A 12,273-nucleotide genomic window follows, 5' to 3' on the forward strand; every position below is an offset into this window, starting at 1 on the left:
AACATAACACCTACACTTTAACACCCATTTATCATTCTATTTCTTTCAAACTATCTGGGTTCCTCTCAATTTCTACATCCAAGTACCAAATAAAGTGCACAATTGACAAAACATATTCCAGCACATTGAGTCACAATTTATTTCACAATTTTTATCAACGTAACACCTACATTTATTCACCCATTTATCATTTTATTTCTTTCAAACTATCCGGGTTCCTCTCAATTTCTACATTCAAGTACCAAATAAAGTGCACAGTTGACCAAAAATCTCTCAGCTCCATGAATCACAGTTTATTTCACAATTTTATCCAAACATAACACCTACTTTTAAAACCCATTTATCATTCTATTTCATTCAAACTATCCGGGTTCCTCTCAATTTCTACATTCAAGTACCAAATAAAGTGCACAGTTGACCAAAAATCTCTCAGCTCCATGAATCACAGTTTATTTCACAATTTTATCCAAACATAACACCTACTTTTAAAACCCATTTCCCATTCAAAGTGGGACAGATACTAACAAAGCATCCTGTTCTCTCAATTTTCACAATTAAGTACAAAAGATGCACACTTTATTTCATAATTTTATCCAACACAACACCCACATTTTAAACAGTCCACTTCATATATAAAATCCCGTGGGAGGCGTCCAGGGAACAGCTGGATCGGCCGTCTACGGGCGCAACCGCAGGGTTGGACGTACCCGGATATTTATTTATTTCGTAATTAAATATCTTAATTATATATATGAAGTTATACTTAATTTATTTCTTAATTAAGTACAAAATATAAGAACACCGTATATTTTGCCATTAAAAAAAAAACACTTGCATTTTAATTTTTAAACACCCATTTATCATTCATTCTCTTTCCTTCAAAGCACCAAGCCTATCATCTCTCCACCACGAACAAGCAGGGATGAGCTGGCGGAGCGAAGCGGCGGCGGCGGCGGCGGCGGCGGCGGCCGAATTGGATATGCTCAAGGCGGTGGCGCACGCCTGGCACGCGCACGCCGACAACGCCGGCGCCGCCGACGAGTTCGACGTGGCCGCCGCCGTCGCCGCCAGACGCGGCGCCGCGACCCGCCGGCGGCCGTCGCGATTCATGGTGGAGGCGGCGGCGGCGGCGGCGGCGGCGGAGAAGTATAACCGGCAGTGGGACTTCGGGCAGTCGCTGTGGGACTCGTACGAGATCGTCGCGCTGACCAGGAGGCTGGACACCGCCCTGGCGGCGGAGGACCGGACCGCCTTGGACGGCGGCGCCGTCCGCCGCCGGCTCAAGCGGGAGAGCAACAGAAGCCTCCGTAGTCTCCTCCGCCGCTCCTCCGACGATTCCGACGACGCCTCCGTACGCTGACGTGGACGCCGCCGTCAACAACGGCCGCGCCGCCGCTCGCCTCTCTCTCGACTATTCGTCATCCGTCACTTATCGTCATCCATTCATCCTGTACTTACCGTCATCCGTTATAAGTCTCTCACTATCATCTGTAAATCCTTAACTCACAGTCATTCGTCATCCGTCGTCTGTCATCCTTAACTTACAGTTATCCGTTGTCTCGTCATCCGTTAGCTGTCATTTATCGTCATCCGTTACCCGCCACTTACCGTCACCTGTTATCCTTAACTTATAGTCATCCGTCATCCTTGACTTACTGTCATCTGTTATCCTTAACTTACAGTCATCCGTCATCCTTGACTTACCCTTATCCGTTATCCTTAACTTACAGTCATCCGTCATCCCTTGACTTACTGTAATCCGATGTCTGTCATTTACCGTCATCTGTCATCCTTAACTTGCAGTCATCTGTCATCCTTGACTTACAGTTATCCGTTGTCTGTCACTTACCGTCATCTGTTATCCTTAACTTATAGTCATCCGTCATCCTTGACTTACCGTTATCCGTTATCCTTAACTTACAGTCATCTGTCATCCTTAACTTACAGTTATCCGTTGTCTATCACTTACCATCATCTGTTATCCTTAACTTACAGTCATCCGTCATCCTTGACTTACCGTTATCCATCGTCCCTCACTTACCATCATCTGTTATCCTCAACTTACCGTTATCCGTTTTCTTTCACTTGCCATCATCTGTTATCCTTAACTTACAGTCATCTGTCATCCTTGACTTACCATTATCTGTTAACTTACAGTCATCTGCCATCCTTAACTTACAGTTATCCGTTGTCTGTCACTTACCCTCATCTGTTGTCCTTAACTTATAGTCATCTGTCATCCTTGATTTAGCATTCTTTGTTAACTTACAGTCATCCGTCATCCTTGACTTACCATTATCTGTGGTCCATCACTCACCGTCATCTGTTATCCTTAACTTACAGTCATCCGTCATCCTTGATTTAGCATTCTCTGTTTACTTACAGTCATCCGTCATCCTTGACTTACAATTATACGTGGTCCATCACTTACCGTCATCTGTTATCCTTAACTTACAGTCATCTGTCATCCTTGACTTACCATTATCTGTTATCCTTAACTTACAGTCATCTGCCATCCTTAACTTACAATTATCCGTTGTCTGTCACTTACCGTCATCTGTTATCCTTAACTTACAGTCATCCGTCATCCTTGATTTAGCATTATCTGTTAACTTACAGTCATCCGTCATCCTTGACTTACCATTATCCGTGGTCCATCACTTACCGTCATCTGTTATCCTTAACTTACAGTCATCCGTCATCCCTGATTTAGCGTTATCTGTTAACTTACAGTCATCTGTTGTCCTTGACTTACCGTTATCCGTTGTCCATCACTTACCGTCATCTGTTATCCTTAACTTAGAGCCATCTGTCGTCCTTAACTTACAGTTATCTGTTATCCATAACTTACAGTCATTCGTCATCCTTGACTTACCGTTATCCATTGTCTGTCACTTACCGTCATCTGTTACACTTAACTTACAATCATCCGTCATCCTAAACTTACAGTCATCCATCGTCCTTGACTTACCGTTATCAGTTGTCCGTCATCTGTTATCCTTAACTTGCGGTTATCCGTCATCCTTAACTTACCCTTATCCTTTGTCTGTCTCTTACCGTCATCTATTATCCATCACTTACCGCCATCCATTATCTGTCACTTACCGTCGTCCGTCATCCGTCACTAACCTTCATCCAAAATCTGTCACTTACCGTCATTCATCATCCGTCACTTATCTTTAACTTACTGTTATCCTCAACTTATCGTCATCCGTCATCCTTAACTTACTGTTGTCTGTCCTCCATCTTGACTTCTGACTGGGAGCAGAACAGAAGCCTTAACATGAATTCAATCAAACGTGTAATTGATATTTCAAACTTGCGTTTTCAATATATTTTAACCCGATAGAATTAGATTCTAGTCTAAACTGACGTAGAAGACGATGCCCATAGCTGTAGGTAGATTGAGATGTAGTATCGTTCCTTGTCCCCCAGAGATGTGTAGTATGTTCTCCTGCAATGTGTTCCTCCAAATTAATTATTTAGGGCCTAGATGTCAAGCGATCCAACTCTACGGTAGAGAACAAGGCAGCAAGCGAGTGTACCTTTGTTCGCTTCTTCACCAAACACTTAAGTTTAAGGATAACTGTAGGTCGGTGGCTACCTAAGGTAACTCCAATTTGATGGGTCCCCTTGCTAGGAGGCATCTACCTCATCCCGATCACAAAGAGAGGTTCACCATGATGGGGGGTAAGGTACTTTCTTTCAGAACTTGAACGAAAAGAATGAAAAGGGGAACATTCTTTTTCAATATGCTCAATTACCCACAATCACTCTTCAATATCAAACTTTGAATTTAAGATAAAAAAGGTCAAGATCAGTCGACCCAAATTTAATAAATATGGCTTCCATTTAGCTTCTCTCTATCTCAAATAGCCTTGTTATGTTTTATCCCAAATATCAAGACACCTCAATTAATACAAATAGGGTTCATGTTAAATATCAAGGAATCAAAACAAAATTGATATGTTTGATCCAAATCAATCTCAAGCAGATAATAATAAAATTATGTGTCTGATTTTCTCAACTTATAAGTTATCTCCTATTTTATTTCATTTAAAGTTATTCATTTTAGTTACACTAATTCATTTTTTATCTATTTCAATACGCTACTAAATTGGGCATAATTTTTTCAAATTTCAGAAAGTTTCTCACCTTCCAATCAATCTATATCAATTCTAGTCCTAAATAATTAATGTCCTCTTCAATCAATGATCACTGTTCTCAAACTAAACACACCGTAAGTTTCTTTAAATAATCTCCGACTTAAACATCCTTAATATTTCTATTCAGTTATTATAAATTATGATTCTTCAAATTAATAGATATGTTATCAATTGAGGAAGTAGACATTTTACTCGTTGATTCCACCTTCATGAAGTTGTAGGTTTTCTTGTTCATTTTCATTCTTTAAGATAGTAATCCATATGTAGAATAATGTCAGTTGGACCAAATGTTTCCATAATCATAAAAAATTAAACAATCATAATTCAGTCACCCTAGATTGAAATTTTTACGCAGGTTGATTCCTTAAATATATATATTTTTTCCTTCTTCGTTTTTATCTTCAGAAGAGCTTAGGTGTTATGAAATAAAACGTGAATTAATCGCAAATGTTAGAAACATAGATATCAGTAACAAAAATGAATCAAATATTTTGAAGATCCAATATCCATCCAGGTCCACGAAAAATATTCATAGTATATTTTCATTTCATATTCAAAATAGTAAACATATTTTGAAGGATATTGAAGAAAAAAATAATCACAAGATTTTATTTCATTGAATTAAGATTAAAAGATTAAATGAAATAGGTTAGAAAGGTAAAGGAGAAATTGTTGGAGGATGCACAACAGGGCATGACTGCTCTGTAAAAAATGGGTTGTTGGGCAGACAACTGACACCCTTGTGGGTAGTTATACGGCATTCACAGCTTAGGGAGAAATCAAATAGAGCTTGGATAGCCGCTGCACCAAGGAGTATACTGTTAGTATATGAAGAATGGGGGAGGTGCCAATAGTGATGCATCACCACAATGGTCAAAATACAGATTTTGATGGCTCCCTAAGAAAAAAAATGGAATTTGAAAACAGTCAACTTGTTTTTCTTAGGGTGTTTAGGAAAGAAATTCAAGTTTTTCAAGATCAAGAACCTTCTTAGTGTCTGAATATTTTTCCTATACAAAGAGGATTAGTAGGGAAGTAATCAATAACCAAGAAGAAACATTTGTTAAATCAAACCTCAACCAGGTGTATTGACCTGTAACCTAGGACAATTTTTTTCCTTATGGCCAACCTCTTCTCCGGAAAATTTCAAAATGAGGAGAGAAAAAAAGTAGAATAATATTTATACATAGGGTTTGATTACTAAGTTTTCATTGTTTTTATTCATAATTTATTCTCATGCCATTACTCATTGGTGGGAAGCTAGGGGTTGAAATTTGTGCTCCCCTCCAAAAGGAAGTTTGAGGGATAGTGACCTGAGTGCCATATCCCTCTAATGGCCTCCCTGAATTCCATTTCCATACATTATTCTTCTTATGTCAACATGCTCTACTGACCTCCTTCTTCAAGCCCCATATCACTTCAAGCTTTTAAAATAACTCTCAAATTATGCACACATACTTCCTATGCATAAAATAAATAGTACAAAATATTCATCTGTAATATGAATACTAGATTTCTATTAATTCAAGATGTTTTAATCATAAAATTTAAGATAGTCATGCTTCATTTTATATTATTAATTTTTTTATGTAGCATCCTATGACCCTTTATTCTCAATTGTTTGGGCCATTTTTCCCTTTTTAGTTTTTCCATACTTATATCTTTCCCTAAAAGAGAAAACATAGCTAATCCATTCATGGTGGGGAATTATGATCTATATAAAAAATGCATCAGCATATTTTTCTATTTAAATCATAAATTAGATGAATAATCTTTTGTAGCGTTAAAAAATCTAGTAAATAAACTCGATATAGGTGTTGCTCAACACTTGTTTTGGAAGAATCTTTGTGTAATTTAGTATCGGTACTCATGGAGGTACCTTTTGATTGGAAATATTCTATGTTGAAATTTATTCAAAGTTCTTTCACAAACTTATCTTGTAATTTTTAGGATGTTATCCTTCGTCAAAGTAATTTGAAGCCCTAGCTAGGAACTCATTTTTTATCATTTTTTTAATGTTTGTGAGAATTCCTCACATCAGTTTGTTTTTTTATACAAATATGTTATCATCTACATGTAGTTGGACTAGAAATTTGCCTTAAATATATTTTTCAAAGAGATGGATATTATGCGGACGTCAAACCAAATCATACAACCATGTTTTTACTTATGTTCATTGAATAAAATATTATATTATTATAATTATAATGTGATGTTTATAATGAAGTTCATGAATACGTGCAATGACCTAGTGAATAATGATGAGATCATAATACAATGATTGCTAGTTTTTAAAATGTATTCTAAATATTCCTATTCGATAGATACTCAAGATGGACATCAAATTATCCTAATAGAATAACATTATCTGATCCTACTTATATGATGAGTATGGTTTATCCTATGGCTATTAGTGTGGCAAAACTAAGGACAAATAGTGGGTGCTCTTTGGATAATGAGTTCACTTAATTGATTCAAAGAATCCCTTAATGGTATTGTACCTAAACGGTTGTTATAAGTGATCCATTAACTCGAGACACCAAAGCCATATCGTGGATGGAAAACTATATTTTGACTAAGACTTATGAGTCTCTAACCACATGATTCAAACAAGTCATATCTCAGACGTAGGAAGAAACCCACACGAATGATTGAGTTGTCAATATTGGATCATATGCCCTCGGTATTAGAGAAGATTGACTCAAGGAAGAAAATGCAGGTAACTCTCTGACCAGGGTAGTGAGGATATTGGAGAAGGATTTCTCCAATGATCCCCATTACACATGAGTACTCATAAAACTACGGCTTTGGGTTTGACGACCAATCATATCTTTAGTCATCTGGGAGTTTTGTGCGGATGAAGGTGATACGCTCTATAAGGAATTGGTAAAAGAAATCTGTAAATTGACTCACAGACCGCCCTCGCTTATGATCCTCTTCTTGCAAGAACAAGAGACATTGGCTCCAAGCTTCTCTCTAGCCATGGCCCTGGGCAGAAACCCTAGCCGAATGCAGCTCCCGGCTTCCCCCAGGATACACGCTCCAGAAAAGCTCAAAACCTCCGTGCCCCTTCTCCTTCCCGTCACCTCTATATATAACCTCTGCTTTCTTTATTTCCTTTCTAAACTATTATTCAAGAAACTGTTAGTTATTTTGCCAGCTCAGCGCCAGCTGGCCCCTATCTTTCTGTCCTCTTCTCTTTCTTCTTTCATACATCCTTATAGGGACCGTATCAGAAGGATAATACATACACGGTAGCCAATGATCCCTATCCATGAGAGAGTCTGAACACTACTCGATATCTTCTAGAGCACAAGGCATAGCTTGGAACCACATGGGCTAGAAAATTAACCTATCAATTGGGTTTAAAATATCCCAAGTTAATTAATCTATATGTTGATATAGTTAATTAGAAAGGTTGGCTAATAATTAGAAAGGTTGTGCCACTAAAGTTATTTACTAGAATGATACATGGGTCTAGAGGGTTACATATATAAGTTCATAGGGGCATTGGTGAATATATTATACTTGATGGGTTTTTGAGACAAATCTTAAGTAAAGTATAAATAGGGGAAGGGGCATCATCTATTTTTGGCACCCAGGCCAGCCAGAGCTCCTTGCCTCCTTTATTCATTATGATCACTTCTCCACTCAACCAAATAGATAGTCTTCATGTGAGAAGATCTTAAAGACTTTGAAGAAGAATTAGATAAGAAGTGCAAATCCAAGGGCAACTTGATTGCGTGGATATTTCTAGAGCCCATACACGTAAACGGCTACAGAACAGTCTCAACGCTAGCAAGTCAAGGGTGGAACAAGTTCCCCAATAGGTACATATGATGTATTCATTTTACAGATCGATAATCGATAATCACTTCCATTGCGTAGAGAAACCTGTTTTCTATGATTGAACCATGACACCAGAACCTAACACATAGATAGGGCACACTACTTTATGTGATATGAATGATAATATTAATAAAATTTTCAAGGATCTTGTTTAAGCCCATGCAGAGACTTATTCATAACTAAATGTTTTTTTTCATATAATCCTCTTACATTATACATTAAAAAAACCACTTGAATAAATGTAAGATCCTTGTAACTAGAAAATCCAAAAAAAACTCTTATTTCATCTACTGATATCTTTTTTATTTTATTTCGTCAAGTTGGAAAGTTCCCCTTATTTTTCTCATATATGCTTATTCTAGTGATATATTTTTCATAAAATTTCCTATTTAATATATATTAAGTGGAAATGATATTAGTGTATTTTAGTTTTGGTACAAACTCCTAAACTACATTTATATTAATTTGGGATAACTTATATGCAATATGTTAACACAATATAAACCCATCAGAGAATCATACACTTTATTTCATTAAAGTTTATTTGTGATGGGGATTTCTAAAAATTCCTATGTCTTCAATGCAATCACTCATTTCATTGATTTCATAATCTTCCATTTCAACCTTATCTATTATACAAATGATTTTACACATTATAAAACCTTAAAAGTTTTAGTGGATTATTTTTTTCATTTAATACTTGTAGCATCATTTTGTAACTTTTTTATTTTAAATCATCGTTATGACCTTGAAGTCCTCATTTTGATAATTCAAATCCACAAAATTAACATAAAATATTGCTGTACTCTCCTAGATTTTGGGTTTTGTGCAGTGGAAGATCGTAAAATAAATATAGAGTTGTTTTATAAAATCATAGATGATCAAATCACCTTGTGGGGTGATTTTATGTGAGTGGAATGAGAACAAAAGAGGAACAAGGGGTGCTCAGGTCTGGCTGGAATAAGCACCTAAAATTAATACATATTCCAATAGGATATATAATAATATGGGATTTTCCACCCTCAGTTTAAGAGGAGATATCTTAAGGAAGACGATTCGATAAGGTCCTTGGTCAAGGTATGGAATATCAGTGAAGAGTTCTTTGATGATTTCTGAATACAAAAGTGCTAACTTGGATGACCGATTATGGTTCAACAATTTACCGTACCCTGAGTTGTCTGAGGAGTATCAAGTAGACAAGGGACTATGCATAAATGGTAATCGATGAGAGACAGGTTTCATGAATGATTCGATAAGACTCCTTTGTACCTTCTAGAGTACAAGGTGTAGCTTAGCGCCCCATGGAGTGGAGACTCAACATATCAATTGGGTTAAATTAATCTTTTATTAATTAATCCATTTGATGATAGAGTTAATAAATTTAGAAGGTATTATAGCTTATTAGGCCATTAACGTTATTAACTAGACTGATACGTGGGCCTAGAGGGACATAGAAAAATAATATTTTTGATGTCAGAAGATATACTTAAAATTTGGGGGTTTTATGAAAAATACCCACTTAGTTTATAAATAAGGAAAGACTCTGAATAAGATTCACCTAGTCCAAAATATTTTAGGGTCCATCCCCTTCTTATCCCTTCACCCATTGGCTTCTTTCCATTTTCACTGTGATTGGGATGACATAACAACAACATTGGAGTGTGAACATGGCTCGCTGAGGTAAAGGAGGAGATTCAAAATGCCAAGGATCACATGGATATGTCTAGAGGCAGTACACTTCAATAGCTTAATACATCTCACTAAAGGATCTAATAAATCACAAATCCGATCCATGACAGACTGATTCAATCAATGGTTTTATGGATGTTGTTTTGATTTCGTTCAATGTCTTCCATTACATGATTCCCAACAATTTCATACAAATGAAGGCCATATAACCTAATAGGGTAGACCCATTACACCCATTGACGGGAGCACCTTACCTAAGTTATAGTTTATTTTATTATTAATATTTTATTTTGAAATAGATCGGCCTGACCAATTCAACTCGCTAGTTACTTAGATTGGGTTGACGGATGGGTCAAATGATCAATTTGAGTCTTGACTCCTGAGTCAAAAACCTAAAGTTATGTAACTTTAAGTTGATAAGTCATGTTATTAAAATTCATGTATCTAGAACATATTTAGTACTTTGTATCGTAATGTTAGTAAAATTAAAATAATATGTTATGCATGAAAAAATCTGATATTAGTGTCTATTAACGCCATCTAAACTTTAGACGCATGAAAATGCCGATATTGCGATAGATATTGATATTTGTTATCAGTAGCGTAGCAATTGATATCTAATGTCATCATATTCGTTATGGGTTGTATTCTGTTTCCTTTTTCAATACCCAATTTTCCATCCATTCAAAAATCGATATCCAATATCAGTATCCAGGATGGTCGAACACTAGGATTGGATGTCACATTTTTAAAATAATAAATGCAAGTTGGGAGGAGAATCTAAGAGACAATTGTAAGTATCCAATGTGAATTTAGGCTGATATGTGCACATTTTTGTACTATTGGAGGTTTCTGCATCAAATTTTTTGAAATAAATTTGGGGAGAATTATGAGTGGACGACTCTTCAAAATCTGGAGATCAGTTGTTTTTATTGAGATTTTTGGGATTTGTACAACAATTGATTTGGTCTCCAATTTGATTCTCACAATCAACACGCCCCAACAGGAAGTTAAAATGGAAGGGTGGACAGATGGGAGCTCCCAATTGGTTCGACCTAATATGTGCACTGATTGATCTGATATAAAAATTGAATCTGATCAATGATCCAAGATTGAAGGCTGCATAGGTTAGATCAACCCTTGAGCACAGCCAAGATCCAATCAAAATGATATGTTGCACAGTTGATCAAATCATTGGTGATCTGATCTTATCTGATTAGATCACCATTCCCTTAATGACATGGACAAAGAGTCCTTTAGAATAAAAGATGTAGTTTAGGAAGGCATTAGCACAAATTTGGGAGTCTAGTGTTTTTTACGTTAGAAGTGATGATCATTTTCATATAAATCAATGTGGGGAGAATTCCAGGGATGATAAAAGAATTTAAAATTAATTTAAGGCTGATATTTGTGCTTGTATTGAAGGTTAGATTTCTCTGACCTAAAATTAAATATATGATTAACATATTAAAATTTTAATAATAAATTTGATAATTTTAGTTGATCAATTAGTCAAGTTTTAGGGATCAGTGGTTTCTGGAGATCAGTGATCTGACAATCCTCCCTACTTAGCTGATTGTTAAAGGATTTTATTCATATACCCTATTTTGAGAGGCACACAAAATTTGAGTCTCCTTTTTGTCTCAATCTTGAAGCATCTCTCTCTAAACAGGTTTTTAATTTTAATTTTTAGAAATTTTCATGGTTCATTTTGCCCAGAACTTTCACATGTGAAGTGTGGTCCATCTTTTTTGCAAAATTTTTAGCCAGAAAAAGTATCATAAAACTTCTCAGTCACCCATCCTGAATTGGTCCTACCACAACAAGATTTACTGTGTAGTTCCCTTCTCATGGTATTCATTTAGTCACGCCAAAGCAGATTGAGTTTGAATTCAAATTCCTCATACTTAATCAAAAGGATACAAACTTCATTGCATTAATGGGTTTCTCTCTACCTACCTCGTAATGTGGGCATTCATGATCATTTATTTTTAATGTCATTACATAAATAACATGCGTCATATTATACTGCTGGACGTATTCCAACCCTCCTTTAAGTAATAGTCTTCAAGGATTTTAAATGAAGATGATCTTGAAAGCAAGGAATTCCTTGTGGATTCAGTGAAATTTGAGGGCTCCTCAAGAAATTTTGCTCTCCAATTCCAATTTGGATAATTAAATAAGTTTGAAGGCAAAACTGTAGCATTTTAAAAAAAATTAGTAAGCTTTATCCTTTTTTTACTAAACCAAATTATGGGTAGGATGCTAATTAAAAGAATTAACAGGTTTTTACATTCTCTGCTTCTGAATTTACATGAAAAGAAGATTATAAATAGAGAAATCTATAGTTGTGAATTCCAATTTGGATAATTCAATAAGTTTAAAGGCAAACTGTAGCATTTCAAAAAAAAGTGAAAGAAATTAGTAAGCTTAATCCTTTTTCTACTAAAACAAATTACGAGTAGGATGCTAATTAAAACAATTAACAGGTTTTTACGTTCTCTGTTTCTGAATTTACTTGAGAAGAAGATTATAAATAGAGAAAATAATAGTTGGGAATTTCGAACGA

At 35.9% G+C, this 12,273-nt stretch overlaps 1 protein-coding gene across 1 annotated transcript; it reads left to right on the forward strand.

Moving 5' to 3' along the window:
• The first annotated feature begins 895 nt into the window (after nt 1-895).
• On the forward strand, nt 896-1,521 carry LOC144704710 (uncharacterized). Its single transcript, XM_078577229.1, has one exon. The coding sequence runs from the start codon at nt 923-925 to the stop codon at nt 1,358-1,360; it is 438 nt and encodes a 145-aa protein (XP_078433355.1). The 5' UTR covers nt 896-922; the 3' UTR covers nt 1,361-1,521.
• The last annotated feature ends 10,752 nt before the right edge of the window (nt 1,522-12,273 follow it).

Source organism: Wolffia australiana, chromosome 6, assembly GCF_029677425.1.
Source record: "Wolffia australiana isolate 7733 chromosome 6, ASM2967742v1".
NCBI lineage: Eukaryota > Viridiplantae > Streptophyta > Magnoliopsida > Alismatales > Araceae > Wolffia > Wolffia australiana.

Bases quoted from the DNA above. Each gene is read 5' to 3' on its own strand.
- LOC144704710 (XM_078577229.1), top strand. From the start codon at position 923: ATGAGCTGGCGGAGCGAAGCGGCGGCGGCGGCGGCGGCGGCGGCGGCC.